The sequence below is a fragment of the Taudactylus pleione genome, unplaced genomic scaffold, assembly GCF_031769625.1.
Source record: "Taudactylus pleione unplaced genomic scaffold, aTauple2 ptg000266l, whole genome shotgun sequence".
NCBI lineage: Eukaryota > Metazoa > Chordata > Amphibia > Anura > Myobatrachidae > Taudactylus > Taudactylus pleione.
This window is the reverse complement of record NW_028284668.1, coordinates 2,932,625-2,951,715: the sequence shown is the minus strand read 5'-3', so window position 1 is coordinate 2,951,715 and position 19,091 is coordinate 2,932,625. Positions and strand designations below refer to the sequence as shown.

Here is a 19,091-nt window from a genome sequence, read left to right as displayed (position 1 = left end):
CGACAAATTTTGTACTGCGTTGGAGGGCACATCCACCCGGGGTGGAGGAGCCGCCACAGGGGCCTGGAAGGGCACCACAGACTGCTGCATCACAGGGGAAGCCTGTATATAGATAGGTAACCCCACATAAGATAGAAAGGACTGAGACCTGGGGGGCTCCGCAATAATTGCGGGACACCTGGGGAATGGGGGATGGCCGGCTGGTGCAACGCCCTAGTAGGGACAGCAGTCGGGACAGACAGACGGTCCGCAATAGACACCAGCACCTGAGAAAACATCGCCCATGGTGGTTCCTGCGTCATAGGTGGTTTTGATGGGCCAGGAACCACCTGGCACCGTCTACACAGGCCATCCTGTGACAAATCCTCCATATCCACTCCTGCAGAACAGCGTCCGCAGGAGACCAACACCGGAGCCACTGAGTGCTCAATCTCCTCTTCCGACATGACAAAATATATTATATAAATAAATATATCTGGCAACAGAGCAGAATCATGCGCACAATATGGTACTGTGTAGCACACAACTGTATGTGACGGACCTCACAAATATGTGATTTATATAGGCGAGGTCTGTAGAAACGCCCCTCCCCCACACACCTGTAGGTCTTTTAAGAGAAGTAAAGGGATAGGTATAAGCTGACAGTAAGTAGAAATAAGCACAGACAGGCAGCACTAGCAAAAGTCACATATCATGCAGAGAAGATATACTCACTGCACCTTTCCACTACAATCAACCTCCCAGATTCAGTGTCTGGGAGGGCTATAGCGTTGTGTACACTGTCCTTGATCGGGGGAGAGGTACACAGGGGGACCGGTCCGCGTGCTGAGAGATCTGCACTGCCACAGAGAAAATGGCCCCCAGAGGAGGAGTGGCCGAGTAACTGCAGCTCAGCGACGCCAGACTACGTGCTGAAAGGCGCGCTGAGCTGAGGGGAGGAGCCGCTAAACAGGGAAGGCTTCCTCCCCTGGCTAGCTATGAACCCCAGGGCTGCCGGCTTCCCATGTGAAATCCCTGGTGGTCTAGTGGTCTCACGGGGTATTCCTCCGATGGAGGGGGAGACTGCCGCCACCGCTAGCAGCCCCCGGTCTGTCCCCTAGAACCAGGGGCAAAGGACTGCATTTATAGTAAGACCCGCGAGCCGCCACTAATCGGCGACTCGCGGCTTACCTTCTCCCTGGCGACTCCGGCAGCAGTCCAGGGTGGTCCCCAGAGTCCGGCTAGTACGGACTCTGGCCTCCTGCCGCGATCCCCAGTGCGATACTGGCGTTGCGGCGCCAGCAGGGAGTAAGAGCAGCAGCATGGGCGTCTGTACAGACAGCCCTTCGCTGCCACACTGAAGAGCCCCTGTTAAAAATAAAAACCAACAGGCTCTTATATTTTTTATTTTTATCTTTTAAATTAAAAAGCTTTGGGGGCTGCTCCTGCAACCCCCCTGCGCAGGGTGACCCGACTCCAGCCGGGCACCAACTCAAACTGAGGTGCCTGTGGCACGGGGGCGGGGTATAGAGGAGGATGAACCCAAGAGCATCCTGGGAGCAGCTAAAGCTTTAACTGCGTGGTGCCCATGGATCCAGATCCAGCTATACCCCAAGGTCAACCCTGTGGACCCCCTATGGACCCTGAAGTAGAAAATAACATTTGAAACCACTACGACCAAGATGACATAACTAAAAGAAGAAATGACTTGTGATACAAAGGGACTTGTCTATTTACTCAGATGTAATTGCGGTCTCGAATACATTGGCAGAAACATTAGACCCCTGAAGAATAGAATTTATGAGCACATAAGAAATCAGGATAGGGTACACTAATCACAGCGTATCGAACCATTAAAAGAACACCATGAATCTGATCCATCAGGACTATTGTTCATGGGCCTTGAACAACCACCAACAAATTGGAAAGAAGGTGAACACAATTTTAGACAGGACAGAGATGAGTTTGGTATTTACATTAAAAAACAATGACACCAATGGGACTGAATATTGAATTCAACACCAACACACTGATTTGATAATAGATGAAACAGTCACCCATAGTTTTAGGATACAGACAAAATTAAACACCATGAATTACGTACATTGAGCATTATATTGTCCCAGTGTATTTATGATTAACAGATAACAATACAATGACAGACATACTACTAACAATAATATCAGATTCCATTCTTCCAAATGAAATTAACAAATTTCAGCAGACTTAAGGACTGTCAGATAATTGACTCATTTCCCAAGGAAGTTGAAGGATATTAGAATTAGAGAAGATAGTGGTGCACATTACCATCTCTCATAAAAACATCTAACACATCAAGCTGACAATAGCAACATAGGATTCCTCCCCCATTCTACAAAAAAAAAAAAAAAAAGTCCTGTATCGGCCACATCTTTATTTACAGATTCTCCGGCACACACAGACAGGACAGTAACAAATGCACAATAAGTAGTACTATCCTATGAAGACCAGTACTAGTAAACATAGATTACATTATCGTGCCAATTGGTCAAGTAATCCATACATCACATACATATGTATACACAAATCAGATAAGAAAACGGAATGAGAGTTATCAAACCAATGGGACAGTTGGATCTCGTAGCACATCTTTTAACACCACCCACCAAATCCCCATTGGAGAACAGCAACGTAACAGCCTCTCCAACACAGCGTCATCCTTGACAAAGGCCTTGTACGGACGAAACGCGTCAGAAATGTGACACGCATTGATTCTCAGACGCCATACCCAGTGAACATAGCGTGGTTCACCCCACAGCTCACTGGCTATCAGGCTCCAAACGGGACTCGGCCGACAACACCACACCCGGCATAGCTGAAGCTGACAGAAGCAAGAGGTACAGGCGTGCACCAGATGCATGAAGGAGGTCTGACGACTTACCGGTTAACACGCGGCTGCACCACTGCACGGGGATACAGCCAGATTGCTACAGAGGACACGGTTAAGTCACAGCGTTGGACGCCGTAGCTGTAGACTACTTCTAATACCTACACTTCAAACTGTGACCGATCAACAGTACAGAGGTAACGTATGACATCTCTCCATACGGTAAAGGTCCTTTTTTACATAAAGGTCCACACAACCCCAAATAAAGCACACACATTAACTGAACAAAGGCACACAGTGACCATACGGAAAATAGCCCCATCAAAGGGCACACTTATTACCATACACTATCCATGTGGAACAACTTTAAAAAGGTGGATTGAGTAAGGTATGCACTGCAGGTGCTAATGGTGAACACTTAGTTATAGGGTACTACAGATAGTGGCACCCTAAAGGAGCCTACTAAACGCCTATCCAATACCCTCTTCAAAAGATATTTGATACATATCAAAAACCTTTAATTGTGGAACATTTGATTTCTTTTCATTCCTATGAAACAGAAAGAATACTCTTGGAGCACTGTGACTCCATATATATTAAAAAGCAACCTAGTTTTAGGTGTGTATAGTGTGATATTTTAATTAGAAATAATTCCACTCCATCTAACACAATACACATTTTTTACAGAGGTGTAGCGCTGAGCATATTTACTTACATACAATTAGTTTGTATAGTAATCTAGCTAGTATACAGTTTTATTTCTTGCCCACTACTACAAGCCTTATTACAAGATTGAATATGACAAATCTACCATTACGTACAGAATCACAAAAAAAAAATGATATGGTAATAACTTACCCTTGTTATCTCTATGTCTACGAAGTCTATAGGGTTCCACAGGATACCTTGGGGTATAGGCGATGGCGGTAGTCATCAGGCAAGACAGAGTTAGGTTTTTATAGCCTCCCAGGATGCACTGGGGTCCCTCTCCTATACCCCGCCCCAAGGCAAATCAGTTACGTAACAAGCCCAAGGCCGGAGGAGAAGAGAGAAGAAAGTCTGGAACACACAAGAACAACATTCTCACCAGAAGAAGACGGGAAAATCTGGTGACCAGATCAAAGCCCATCTGCAGTGTAGGTGCGACAGGGCGGGAGTCCTGTGGAACCCTATGGACTTCGTAGAAATAGAGAACAAGGGTAAGTTCTTACCACATCTCATTTTCTACATCAGGGTCCATAGGGTATCCACAGGATACCTTGGGGATGTCCCAAAGCAGTATCCTTTAAGGGTGGGGATGCTCCTGTGCTGAAAGGAAAATCTGCCGCCCGAAGGAAGCATCCTGAGAGGCAAAAGGTGTCAAATGCATAATACCTCACAAAGGTATGGCAGAAGACCATGTGGCTGCCTTGCAAAGCTGAACAGCTGAGGCACCACGGCGAGCTGCCCATGAAGGACCCACAGACCTAGTGGAATGAGCTTTAATAGAGGATGGAACAGGAAGGCCTTCATGAATGCAAGCCTCAGAAATAGCCATGCGAATCCATCCTGACAAAGTTTGCTTAGTGGCAGCCCAACCCTTCTTACGGAAGCCATAGAGGACAAACAAATCGACTTCCTAAATGAATTGGTACATCAACATAAATCTTTGTTGTGGTCAACCACATTCAAGGAGGACTCACCAGCCGAGAGGTCTGGAGAATTAAAGGCCGGCACAATGATTTCCTCGTTAATGTGGAAACTAGATACCACCTTAGGTAGGAAACCAAAGCACCACCATGTCCCTATGAAAAATTAGAAAGGGAGGTCGACATGAGAGCCCCCAATTCTGAGACCCTTCTGGCCGAAGCAATGGTCAGAAGAAAAACAGTATAGCTGTAAGCCATTTCAAATCCACTGAGCCCAGTGGTTCAAATAGCGGTCCTTGGAGAGCCCTCAGGACCACAGCCAAATCCCAAGGAGCCACTGGTGGAACAAAGGGAGGCTGAATACGAAGTACACCTTGCATAAAGGTGTGGACATCAGGAAGTATAGCAATCCTATGCTGAAACCATACAGACAGGGCAGAAACCTGCACCTTCAGGGAAGCAAGGTGAAGACTGTGATCTAAGCCCGCCTGTAGGAAAGCCAAAACCCCGGATATCCTAAAGACCTGAGGATCATAGCCTCTAGGGCAGTGTTGGCTAACCTTGACACTCCAGCGTTTATGGAACTACATAACCCAGCATGCACTGCTACAGTTTTGCTATTAGGGCATGCTAAAACTGTGGCAGGGCATGCTGGGATATATAGTTCCACAACAGTTGGAGTGTCAAGGTTAACCAACACTACTCTAGGGCAACACCATTCGAAGAAAGTATGCCACACTCGGTGGTAAATTCTTGCAGAAGCCGGCATCTGAGCTCTGAGCATGGTGTTATTTACAGAGCTGGAAAAACCCCTGGACCTTAAGAGGGCAGTCTCAACAGCCACACCGACCCAGTTCCGGGTAATGGCAAGGACCTTGAGACAACAGGTCCGGACGTAGAGACAACAGCATTGGAGTGTCTATGGAGAGACTCCGAAGATCTGAGTACCAGTGCCGTCTGGGCCACGTTGAAGCCAGCAGGAGCGTGCCGTCTTGCTTGAATTTGCGAATTACTCGAGGAAGAACGGAGGGAAGAGGTACGCAAACTGGAAGGTCCAGCGGACCGACAGAGCGTCTACCAAAAGTGCCTCCGAGTCTCTTGTTCTTGACCCATACACAAGTAGCTTGTTGTGTCGGGAGGCCATGAGGTATATCTCTGAAAGGCCCCTCTTGTTCACCAGCAGTTGAAACACCTCCTGGTAAAGAGACCATTCTCCTGGATGCACCTCTTGATGGCTGAGAAAGTCTGCTTCCCAGTTGAGGACTCCTGGTATGAACACTGCGAGATGGCAGGGAGATTGCCTTCCGCCCAAGCTAGAATTCTAGACACCTGTCAGAGTCGCCCGACTGCGGGTTCCCCCTTGGCGGTTTATGTAAGCCACCATGGTGGCGTTGGCAGACTGCACCTGCACGGGTTTTCTGTGGAGGACATGTCTTGCTTGTTGGAGTGCCTTGAATACTGGCCGGAGTTCCAAGATGTTTATTGGAAGTGCAGATTTTGCTGGCGTCCACCTTCCCTGTAAGAAGTGTGGACCCGTCACTGCTCCCCAGCCTCGGAGACTGGCGTCTGTTGTCAGAAGTACCCAGTCTGCAATCCAAAAGGGGTGCCCCGTTCAGGTGAGCAGTCTGCAACCACCAGTCCAGTACCTCCAGGGAAAGCACCATTGTCTGTCTTTTTCCGATGGGACAACCCATTCCATCTGGAGTGTATCAACTTCTGCAGAGGTCTGGAGTGAAAATGTGCATAATCCACCATGGATCTCAGCAACCTCATCGCCGAGTGAATAGACACCCAGCGACTCTGCAGGCAACTGCGTACTTTTGCCTGCAATGCAGAGATCTTTTCCTCCGTCACAAAGATCCTCTGATGTTGGGAGGCCAACAGGGCTCAGAGATGGAGCATCCTCTGTGATGGCAACAGGGATGACTTCCAGTTTATCAGCCAACCGTGAGTCTGCAACACCAGAGACTGTCAGTTGCAAATGGCACTGAAGTATCTCTGAACACGCTGGTGTTTCCTGGAGCAGAGTGTAACACTTTCCGGAATTCCAGGGCCTTGTCTTGATCTGTCTGAAGGCCAGTGGTGAAAAACCGGCTGGGAGGCCTCCGCCGGAAGGAGAGGGCGTACCCTCCGTGGTGGTCAGACACCAGCACTGGGTGAACTGAAGAAGCCGGCCTCTCACTTTGGGGTCCCCCAAGGAGAGGCCCGTCCCGTCAGTCTGAAGGCTTATAATCCGACTTGGGAATAGGACGTCTTTTACTCCAAGCCTGTTTCTTTGGCTTGGCATATTTCTTGGCCCCTGTCTCGGAAAGGACTGTACTTTATATAGGGCCGAAAGGCCGAAGTACCTGACCCTGATGGGACTGTAGCCGAAGGCAGACACGCAAACTTAGCTGCTGCCAGAGTGGTCACAATTTTATCCAGATCAGGGCCAAAACAGGACCTGTCCATTAAAAGGCAAGCATTCCAATCCTTTTTTGGAATCTGCGTCCGCTTTCCAAGAGCGCAACCATGGGGCGCAGCGAGCCACCACTGCCGCCGAGGAGATTCTGGAAGTGAGCCTTCAAGGCTGCCTCATTAAAGTACGTGGCAGAGTCTGAGATTGCCCACTAACTCCACCTGCTCAGCTGAAGATTCAGTGTCCAGAGACGCCTACAAGCTATCAGCCCAGCACTCCATGGCTCTTGCCACCCAGCACACAGCCATAGCCGGTCTGGACGCCCCTCCCGCAAAGGAATAAATGGATTTAAGGCATATTTCCACCTCGCGATCCGTAGCATCCTTTAAAAGGAGGACATGGAGGGCATGGGCAATTTAGCACTCCTCACTAGGTGTGTGACATGAGAATCCACCTGAGGGGTTCCCACTTGGAAGAATAATTATCCGCAAAAGGGTATGCAAAGACCAAGCGTTTGAGGCTGGAACCGCTTACCCGGATTTTTCCACGCCTCCTCTAAATTATCCACCAACTGAGCAGATAGAGGAAATACAGTGGCATCACCCTTAATATCCTTAAAGAAGGCATATTTGGATTTGGCCACGGAGGGATCCTCACCCTCAATAACCAAGGCCGCACGGACTGCCCGTATAAGGCCATGTATATAGACTTTAGGCTTTGACTCCGCCTCCTTAGTACGAAGAGGCTCTTGGTCCAAAAAGTCAAAAATCTCGCTATCAGATGTGACGTCATCCTCAAACTGAACCATCTGAGACACTAAAGGCCGCTTAAGAGGCCGTAATGAGGACCCCCCCCTGTAAAACGTCCGTCAGGTGTTGTACCAAATTGGACAATGCATTCACCCACGCAGGCGCAGCGAAGACCAGGGGGGGGGGCTCGGGGGCGACACTGGGGTACCATCAACTGCCTGGGGAACCCCTGTATGGGTGATGAGACTACACCCTTCGACAGAAAATGGCCACTGAGGAGCTGAGGGGAGGCGGGCCTCGGGGAGGAGCGCTGACATAGCCCGCTATAGAGGCGCACCGGCTGGGAGACAAGGAAGGCTCACTCCCCTGACATGCAATTAACCCCTGGGACGCTGGAGCTGTACCGCTCTGCTGCAGTTTGCTGTCCCTGGTAGTCTAGTGGAAGCGCAGGTTAATACCTGGCTCCACATGCAGCCTGTCACCAGGACCCCGCCGCTTACCTGACCCCCTTGAATCCGGCCACAGTCCGGGTAATCCGGGGTCACCGCTAGCTGTGAACCCAGACACCCACCAGCATCCCTGGATCAGTACCGGCGTTCTGGTCCGGAGGGGTGGAGGAGTGACAGCATAGACGTCAGTACTGACTGTCTATGCTGTACAGCTCTTGTTGCAGCAATGCTGTTTGAAGAACTTCAGGGGCTGTTAACAGCCCCCCTCTGAAAATGGTGACCAGACTCAGAGCCGGGTACCGACTAAACTAATTTGCCTTGGCTCGGGGGCGGGGTATAAGAGAGGGACCCAGTGCATCCTGGGAGGCTGTAAAAACTTCTCTGTGGTGCCCGATGACTACCGCCATCGCCTATACCCCAAGGTATCCTGTGGATACCCTTTGGACCCTGATGGAGAAATAGTAAATTATATAAAAGTATGTCCAAGCTTAATCGAATAAAAAATACATTACATACATTCTTTATACTAAACACACAAAGTAAGAGTCCCAATACTCACTTTTCAAGTGTTCCCCAGCACCTGACAACAAGTAATAAAATACATGAAATGTCCTTTCATCTTTGGCCTGGCGAATTGCACGTGATTTCTCCAGTAGGTCTGGTATCAAGTCAAGGCAAATCTTTTATTAAAATACACACAAACTCCAGCATAAAATAAAATGAGGCTGTTACCCGATTCCATACAGCCAGTTATTTGATGTACATAAATAGTTCTGTAACATGCTGCTGCAGAGACTAATAAGCCTGCAAAGCTCCATGTGCAACTGTCTCTCAAACTAGTAGTCTGCCACAGGTGGGGGAGAGGGGGATACACTCAACTCTGCTGTTGCTATTCCATGGCCCCTGGCTGAGGGCCCTTCGACAAGCATGTTGTATAACCAGTCTAACCCAGCCATAAATCTTCAGAGTTCCAGACACTATGCGCGGCCGCGGAAAAACCATGCACCACCCAGCATTAAAAATAAAAAAGGAAATATATAATTTCCATCTAAACAGTGGGATAACGTCAATCCATTCAAAGGTATTGCACAGGCTACTACTAACCCCCATATGATGAACCACATCTTCCAATCTGGACTAATGTCAGCAAAAAAATAAATAAAGTGTACAATTAATTTCAATATTTTTCATCAATTGTTTTTGAATACTGTGATATTTTATTGTAGAGTGACCTTCTGTAGCACTCATCTTTTTATTTCTTCTATTACATGAGTGACTGACTACTGCAGGGCCAAAGTCTGCGTTCTGATTGCTTTCTCTGGCTCTGAGACAGTGAGTCAAGGTGCCTTGTTGCTTAGCAGCAGCCTAGAGAGGGTGGTACGGGACAGAACTGTGCTGGGTCACATCTGAGGCAGACAGCCTCCAACGAACCCAAGAAGATGCTATGATGCAGACACAGTAGCCAGGAAGAAATAGCCATCAGGAATTAAAAAAAAATAAAAATAGCCATCGGAACACCACCGAATGATTTCCATTTGATGGTGGCAAACATCGGACTGCCTCCATTAATTATTGAACATCGATGGTTAGTAACGGCGGTATCCCGACTACATCAGATTTATATCTACATCTATCGCCTTTCCTGGGGAAGCAGTGGGGAGTTTTTCTTTAAATTCACACTATCATGTCATCACTAGACAGAGCCAAACACCTCCCAGCCTAAAGTGCCATCCAGGAAATGTAGCGGTCGAGTAACAACATCAGAATCTGTTCTGTCCTGGTATGTGCTCACTATTATCAGAGGTTTATGCAGACTGTAGCATGCCCAGTCTGGTGGCAGCTCCGAGGACTTAGCCTAGAGGTCACCCTCTCCTTGCCTTGGACATTTGCCCACTGGAGGCTGCAGCAGGAACAATAAGTCAAATATAGTAACTGAAAAGCACATTAACAGTTGTGAAGTGTCCTAAAGTCTTAAATATGCGTGCAAGATAGAAAATTGTCTCAAATTTTAAATAGTATATACTTATGCAGTGTATGATAGATATGTAGATAGATATCCAAAAGACGGCAGCACTTCAATCTTTATAAACAAGATTTTCCTCAGTGACCAAATACATACAAAACTGAGATACATTTATATACATACAGTGCATCTGAAAAGTATTCACAGCACTTCACTTTTTCCACATTTTGTTATGTTACAGCCTTATTCCAAAATGTAATAAATTCATTTTTGTCCTCAAAATTCTGCACACAATACCCCATAAATGACAACGTGTAAAAAGTGAGAATTTTGCAAATTTAATTAAAAATAAAAAAACAGACACTAAGAAATCACATGTACATAAGTATTCACAGCATTTGCTCAATACTTTGTTGATGCACCTTTGGCAGCAATTACAGCCTCAAGCCTTTTTGAAGATGCCACAAGCTTGGCACACCTATCTTTTGGTAGTTTCGCCCATTCCTCTTTGCAGCACCTCTCAAACTCCATCAGGTTGGATGGAAAGTGTCGGTGCACAGCCAGTTTCAGATCTCTCCAGAGATGTTCAATTGGATTCAAGTCTGGGCCACTCAAGGACATTCACAGAGTTGTCCTGAAGCCACTCCTTTGATATCTTGGCTGTGTGCTTAGGGTCATTGTCCTGCTGAAAGATGAACCATGGCCCCAGTCTGAGGTCAAGAGCACTCTGGAGGTTTTCATCCAAGATGTCTCTGTACATTGCTGCATTCATCTTTCCCTCTATCCCGACTAGTCTCCCAGTTCCTGCCACTGAAAGACATCCCCACAGCATGATGCTGCCACCACCATGCTTCACTGTAGGGATGGTATTGGCCTGGTGATGAGCGGTGCCTGGTTTCCTCCAAACAACGCCTAGCATTCACGCCAAAGAGTTTTGAATCTTTGTCTCATCAGACCAGAGAGTTTTGTTTCTCATGGTCTGAGTCTCCTTCAGGTGCATTCTGGCAAACTGCAGGTGGGCTGCCATGTGCTTTTTACCAAGGAGTGGCTTCCGTCTGCCCTGATTGGTGGATTGCTGCAGAGATGGTTGTCTTTCTGGAAGGTTCTCCTCTCTCCACAGAGGAATGCTGTAGCTCTAACAAAGAACCCGATGGTCACTCTGTCACCTCCCTGACTAGGGCCCTTCACCCCCAATCGCTCAGTTTAGATGGCCGGACAATTCTAGGAAGAGTCCTGGTAGTTCCGCACTTCTTCCATTTATGGATGATGGAGGCTACTGTGCTCATTGGGACCTTCAAAGCAGCAGATATTTTTCTGTACCCTGCCCCAGATCTGTGTAGACCTCCAAGACAGGATTGTCTAGAGGCAGACAATTCCTTGGACTTCATGCTTGGTTTGTGCTCTGACATGCACTGTCAAGTGTGGAACCTTATATAGACAGGTGTATGCCTTTCAAAATCATGTCCAATCAACTGAATTTACCACAGGTGGACTCAAATTAAGCTGTAGGAACATCTCAAGGATGATCAGTGGAAACAGGATGCAACCAAGCAAAATTTTGAGCTTCATGGCAAAGACCGTGAATACTTATGTACATGTCATTTCTTAGTGTTTTCTTTTATTAAATTTGCAAAAATCTCAAAAAAACTTTTTACATGTTGTCATTATGGGGTATTGTGTGTAGAATTTTGAGGACAAAAATGAATTTATTCCATTTTGGAATAAGGCTGTAACATAACAAAATGTGGAAAAAGTGAAGCGTTGTGAATACTTTCCAGATGCGCTATATATATATATATATATATATATATATCTATATCTATATATCTCTATCATCTTGCACTCATACCATATAGAACATGTCAATGGGGGGGTGCCACTAGCATCAAACCGATCCAAAAATATACCACTGGGTAAGCCAATATCAATGAACAAGGGCACTCTCCGCAGTCAATCTTCATATAATATGCTTTATCATTTTTGGGCTATACATTGCACCAAAGTCACTTCCATATCATTATATCCATTGTCAACGTTTGTTCTTTATGAACCTTCTTCAGGACATTCTTTACCAATATAGCAACAGTTGTAAAAAATGATCATAGGAACAACAATCTGTGTGTCCTATTGTCGTGCACAGCAAATGCTCAGCCAGTGATAGCATCTGATGTTGCGTGAGCCATGAGTGTTTGTTAGCTGTGAATACTCATGTACATGCGATTGTGTTTTTTTTTATTTATTTATTAAATAATAAAAAAAAAAAACTTTACACATAGTCATTATGGGGTATGGTGTGTAGAATTTTGAGGACAAAAATTAATTTATTCAATTTTGGAATAACGCTTTAACATAACAAAATGTGAAAAAAAGTGAAGCGCTGTAAATACTTTCCCGATGCACTGTACAAACAAGTTTCAGTGCCACTTTTAATCTACGCTGTCTTCAGGGTGACAAACACATTGCATCACTAGGGGGATTTGGTTTGGGGTGTGAGAAAACCCTGATGACATCCCCATAGTGACAAAACACAATGTGCATGGCTTACGGATGGCAGATGCGGTAATGTCATACACTGCTCTCGGTGCCTGTTAACGCTACCAGGAGCCTGTATTGTTGCAGGTCATAGCGGCTACGGGAAGTGAGAATGCAGAGTGTTTCGGAGACATGGACGTTGGTGCTATGCTGATGCGGAGTGACCGTGCTTATTTGGATGTATGTGAGCTTTGTTATTAAAATAAAGTGCTTTTTATATATCCTGCTCATTTGTGCACTCTTCCTTCCATCCACAATTATTTATGTAGGATACAGGTTTCGATGTTTGCTCCAACAATGTAGCCGTTCACATCAAAGTTAATCCGGATAAATTTGCCCTGCAAAAAAAACAAATGGTGTTGGGTTGGTCATAACACAACTGTCGCAAATAAATGGAGTTCTCTTAGGCCTCATAATACAAATACCTGACCTAGCCAAGTGTCAGTCTAGTAGCTGATTTAAAAAAAAAATTTTCAGCACGTCATTTGTTCCAAGTGCAGGACCAGTGTTCTCCCCAGAAAATCTAGCGGGTGGCATCAAGTAGTTGATTGGGGGCCTTTGCAATAATAAAATGTTGAAATCCTGACCTTATATTGATTTAAACTTGAGATTAACATTTTATATAATAACTCTCCTTAAGAGGCCCAGTCATCCCAATTGCTTTGTCACAGACAAATAAATTTTTATAAGTGCCCAGTTACTGCCCAATTGCTTTGTGGATGCAAAACAAACAAAAAAACAAACAAACATTTAAGCCAGCTGGCTACACAGCAGTGACGTATCTATAATGGAAACAGGATGTGCCGTGCATATGGACCCCCGGAGTCACTGCTGATCCATTGCTTCAATACTCCTCTCCAGAGTCCCAACTGCAGCAGCAACGCTCCACAGATCACAGAAAAAGGCACTGCAGCCATTCTTGCAGCGTTCTGCACATGCGCAGTAGGGAAATTGCTTGGAAAGTGGTCGCCGCGCCATTTCCCTAGAGATCTACGCATGCACAATAGACACTGCTCCTAGTGCTCAGTCTATTGCAAAGCACACTAGAGAGGAGAGGCTCGGGCGGAGACTATGCACAGGCAGTTTCCACTCTTAATATACGCAGCTGTGACCACCCCCCCAGTAACAAACACGAGAGTGGAGGCCGCAGGAGGACCACTCTTCAATGTGCACATGCAACTATTCCCGACACACAGAGCGCCCTTGCTTTTATTCAGGGGGAGGGATCTCTGCCCTCCAGCCTGACGCCACCTTGCACGGTGTTACGGCTGAAAGTCATGCTGCACTGACGTCACAACTCCATCTTCCATCACCTCTGTCCAGCGTCAGTACACTGTGCATAGCTGACAGTCCTTCAGGCAACAAGGATGCATTGGAGGGGAGCGTGCTGGGTGGGGCAGCAGAGATTTTTTGCCGGACGGACCACCCGAAAAAAGAAAAAAAAAAAAAAAAAAAAAAAAAACAACCCTGGGGAGAACAGAGTACAATAATCACATTGCAAATGTGTGGGACATGTGCGCTAGGGAATGGTTATCAAGACTAACCATATTCTGTCCTGCATCCACTCCCTCCAACCAAGTGAACTTAATTTGCAATTCACCAGAAATGGTTGATTACATAAACAAATATCAGTGTAACAAAAACTTCTACAGATTGAGAAACATGCTACTTACAAATCTGGACGAGTTATCGTTTTTCACAGTCTTGGCATTTCCAAAGGCTTCCAGGATTGGATTAGCTTGCAACAACTGCCTCTCCAGTTCACCCTAACAATTAACATGACATTAGAGACACTAAAAAATGTTGGTGGTATATAAGGCATACACTACATAAGTTGCTTCTGCAAGACACTAAACATAAAAGTTACATTTTATACACACTTACCTGATCTTTTTTAGATTTGTGCGAGGATGCAACATAAGCTAGATACTGGATTACTTTCTTTGTATTTTCTGTCTTACCAGCACCAGACTCTCCCCTGTGGTTAATAAAGAGAAGGAGGGGAGGTGAAAGGCAATACAAACATGAATCAAGACGAGGCTCCAAGAAGCGAGATCTGTAAGTCAGATTTTTCTTTATTTTTCCAAATGTATGTATTACATTAATTGTAAAGAAAAACTGCACAAAACACACTAAAGAGATTCTCTATTAACCTTGAACGGTGTTTAAAAAAAAAAAAAAAAAAAAAAGGAAAAATCTAGTAATCTGCAGAAGTCAAGGCATGTGGGCTTTTACACACAGGCTTCAAATAATGCAACTTTATTTAAAGTTTGTGATGTTTAAGTTTGCCTCATCTTTAAAGAGAATATGCCACTAACATCTTGGGGGGAGGGGGGGGGGTCTGGGGGAAGACACTACTAAAGTGGGATGTAGAAACAGGACCAACAGCTGTCTATAGAATTTACGTGCGGAGGCTCACAGATGCCCTTTCCTTCTATAGCTCCACCTGTACCCATGGTCTCAGAGAAAAGTATTTTTACAGATAAGAAACCTTTTTCCACTAGTAAAAGATTGAAAAATACTGAGACCTGGGGCGAGATGCACTAAACTGACGTTCACCACATTTTCCATATGCATCAATCACTTGGCCGCCGGGCTGCGATGCAGAGGGTAACGCCAGCTATTGCTGGCGTTACCCTAAAGAACGCTATGGGCTTCTACCGCATCGCGCTGCTATGAGGGATCCGATCTGATCCCTCCCAGCATGCCCCGTGGCCACCGCGTCACTCTGCAAATGTGCAGCTTGACTCCCGGGTCATACACCCGGAAGTCCACACAGCGGCAGGGATCACAGAGGACAGCTCTTATCGGAAGAGCTTTCCTTTGCTGTACAGATCGCATATGTTAGTGCATATGCGATCTGTACAATTGCAGTGACTGGCGGTAAGTATTAGTGCATCCCGCCCCAGGTGTCAAAGAAGGGGGGTTGGGGCAAGAATTCAAATCCTGGACATTGGCACAATGTGCAATTCCGCAAATGCTCATCACACCCGCATTGCAAGTTATCACTCGCACAAAGAAGTGCAAGAAAAAAAACTTGTCATTTCAGTAAGTGCCCGATGGGTGTTTAGCCAGGAATCACCACAGCACACTGCTTTGGACTGAATTCCCCTCGATTACAATATTTGGGCTGGCATCTGTAAGAGGGGTAATAGGCATGAAAAGCAAATTTTTATCAGTTCATCCAAATAAAGGACCATATAGTCATTTGATCAACAGCATACATGACCTCCATAATATATTGGTTAAACACCCTCATTACTACACTAAGACCAAAGGAAAGAGCCATGAATTGAAAATGGAGGTCTTCGACTGAGGGCCGGATTCAATTAGAGGCGAAAGTGCTGTTTGGAGATAAGTTTCCGCGGCTTTGGACTTTCCGCTCGTTTTCAAATTATGGCCACATTCAATTCCAGGACGATTTCGCCTAAGCAGAAAGTCAATGCATTGCAATAGGCAGAAAAAAGTATCTCCTATGAATAGCAGGAGGAAAAAAAAAAAAAAAAAAGTGCAAAATGGTTATTTTGAGGTGCAAATGTGGGGAAATGACTCAACCCTTGGGACAGCCCCCCCAAAGGGCAAATCAAAAAATGTTTTAATTACCTCAGAACACCCCACAAAAAGTACTTTTGTTTTGGGGGCAAAAAAGTAAAAAGTTAGGGGACAACTTTAAAAATTAGCTAAATAAACTTCTTGGGGGTGCTGCAAGGAGGGGCCAAGTGTTTTTGGGATTGCAGGTGCATGTATGAGGGTAGTTTCAGGTTTTTTAAAAGTTCACTTTACAGACATAAAAACATGCAAACACCCATTTTCAAGTACCCTAAATTTGACTGGACTATTTATTTTCACCAAATACTGCTTTATGCCATTCTTCACCACTTTTGCAAAGACGCTAATAAGAAGCTATTTAAAATTACTTAAGTACCCCAAACACTTATTAGGGCTATTAGTACACATCTACATTGATTCCCTATGCTAGTGCATCTTCTTTTGGGGGTACAGACTGATTTCCCCACTTCTGACAGTACTTTCCGCCTGTTCCGCATTCGCCGCTTTCCATTTGAGTTTAGGAATATGGAGAAAACCGGCGACGCAGGCATAAAGTTTCCGCCTCGAAACGTTTCCGACTTTTCGCCTTTAATTGAATAATGGCCATAATCTGAAGTGACTAATGTTCATCCCAGATAAGAGCACAAAAGTATGCATGTTGTGCCCATGATAAGAGCCTTGCTAACAGAAGACGAGGTTTTGACTGCTTAATCCTTGCAATGAGGTTCTTCCCTCAAATACAGCAGGATCTTTGAAACCCTAATCTCCCACAGTTCACCACCCTCCAGGCAGGAGAATACAGTCTCAAAAGTGTTATAGGACAGAATCTGGGCAATATTTTGGCAATGCTTCGAGGCTGAATAAGATTCTACTAATTGTGGAACACACTCACACAAATCCCAAACACATACAGGTTGAGTCTCCCATATCCAAAATGCTTGGGACCAGGGTTATTTTGGATAACTGAATATTCCGTATTTTGGAATATTTGCATATCAATGAAATATCTTGGGAATGGGACCCCAATATATTCAGAATGCATTTGTGTTATATACACCTTATACACACAGCCTGAAGATCATTTTATACAATATTTTTAATACTTTGTGCCTTAGACAAAGTTTGTGTACATTGAATCATCAAAAATCAAAAGGTTTCATTATCTCAGTCATGCCAAAATTATTCCGTATTTCCAAATATTTGGATATGGGAGACTCAACCTGTACTATAATAAAACACAAATACAAGTTGGCTCAAGCAGTGCCTCTGTAATGAGCAGAAGAAACCAGGGTCAGGTACTCATGAGGGAGATAATTAACCCTAGCAACTCTGACAGAGGGATGAGAAAAGGGATCCTCACTTTTCTATTTAAGACATTCAGAAAAAAATAAATAATTCAGCTAGAGTTCTAATCAGGGAGGCTCCGCCACCTTTGATACATGCACAAGCGCCAATTCAACTAGTTCCTTGCAAGCTGCAAATCGGGCAACAGAGTCCTGACCATTTGACAAATTAGTCTGGCATTTGGAACAGGCAAGATACATAACTTTCCCCCTGAATGGTGCACACACATGGTCAGATTTTTCTTCAGATCTGAACGATAACGATTTCAAAAATCGCTCATATCTGAAGGAAAATCTGACATTTGAACGATGAACGTTCCCAATGGTCAGATAACGATATCTGACATCTGATGTGTTTGCAGTCAGACTTGGACGATTCCATTCATTTTAATGCAGTCAAAAATCGTTCGTAGTTCAAATCCTTCAAATCGTTGGTCAGATCGTTCATCTGACAAATATGACCGTGTGTATGCACCAGAAGACAGATTTGAAGAGCTGGACAAACTTAATGGCATGTTTCCTGCACTGAAAGGATGGAGATATATGGATGGTTGCATCAGTGTGTCTGACCAGCAAACAACCTTACAATGCAGACTTCTCTCTTCGACTACAGTTCTCATCTTCTACAGATAATGACAGCAGTGTCTTATAAAAGTTGTTAGAAAGTGGTTAAAAAAAAAAAAAAAAAAAAGTTGCAAGACTAAAGATTTATAGTATACATACGTGCACAGAATGGACTGGTCTTCTCTATCTGGTGGAGGGGAAAAAAATAAATAATGAAGCCATACAGTAGTTAAAGCATTAGCAACATGTAACCTTTAGACTTTCCACAACAATTTTGAGTAATAATCCTTGCAATTGGGTTGAGTTCTTTAAAACACAGTGGGTTTCAAGACACCAAATTCAAAATAGACATGATCCTCCTCTCCTAGTGAACATGAAGCTATGGAGCAATAGTCCAATTCACAAAAAATGTGCAACTTCAATAGACTCTTAGGAGTGCATGTTGTAGGAAAGGGGATGCTACAACTACATGCCCACCTAAAGTAGGCAAAGCGAGCAGTTGTCTACAGGAGCATAGCATGGGTAATGTTGAAGCACAGTTGATTTGCTAAATACAAATCATTTATATTTTGACAGGAGGTGCTGTTCTATAATGATTAGGCAATTACCAGGAGTGCCCAAAAATATAGAAAGTCACTCACTAACACCAAGAGGCCAACAGGAGCAATTGAAGTAGTGACCTTCAGCTGCCTGTTTTTCACTCATGGTATGCTTGGTTCTAGTCGTGGTCATTGATTTCTATAGCAAAAAGGTATGTCAGCACACGCTTAAAATTTCCAGAACTCTAAACAGACCACTAGTACAACTTGCTGTGCTCATAGTCCACTAAGTATTTGGAAAGTTATATTGCAACACATGTTCATAACAGAGCTTAAAACTACTGTCTTAGTCAAGTTGACACCAGCTTAAATTGAGCAGGCTGCGCACACACAAAAGTGGATTTTTGATTACTTACCATTGAATCCTTTTCTCTGAATCATGCTGGGGAACGCTTGATCATGGGATTGATGGGTGCTATAGGAGCTGGCACTTAAACTACTACCATCACTTTAAGCATATGCTCCTCCCTCT

The 19,091-nt window shown here is 44.9% G+C and overlaps 1 protein-coding gene across 1 annotated transcript in view; it reads right to left on the bottom strand.

Annotated features, from left to right (window-relative positions):
* MYH9 (myosin heavy chain 9) overlaps positions 1-19,091 on the bottom strand; it is a 386,037-nt gene that overhangs the window by 315,674 nt on the left and 51,272 nt on the right. The window contains exons 4-8 of the mRNA XM_088481216.1: positions 18,180-18,207; positions 14,449-14,542; positions 14,238-14,330; positions 12,839-12,902; positions 8,629-8,727 (exon numbers count right to left, since the gene is read on the bottom strand). Coding sequence (XP_088337342.1) covers positions 8,629-8,727; positions 12,839-12,902; positions 14,238-14,330; positions 14,449-14,542; positions 18,180-18,207 — 378 coding nt within the window. The remainder of the gene's footprint in view (positions 1-8,628; positions 8,728-12,838; positions 12,903-14,237; positions 14,331-14,448; positions 14,543-18,179; positions 18,208-19,091) is intronic.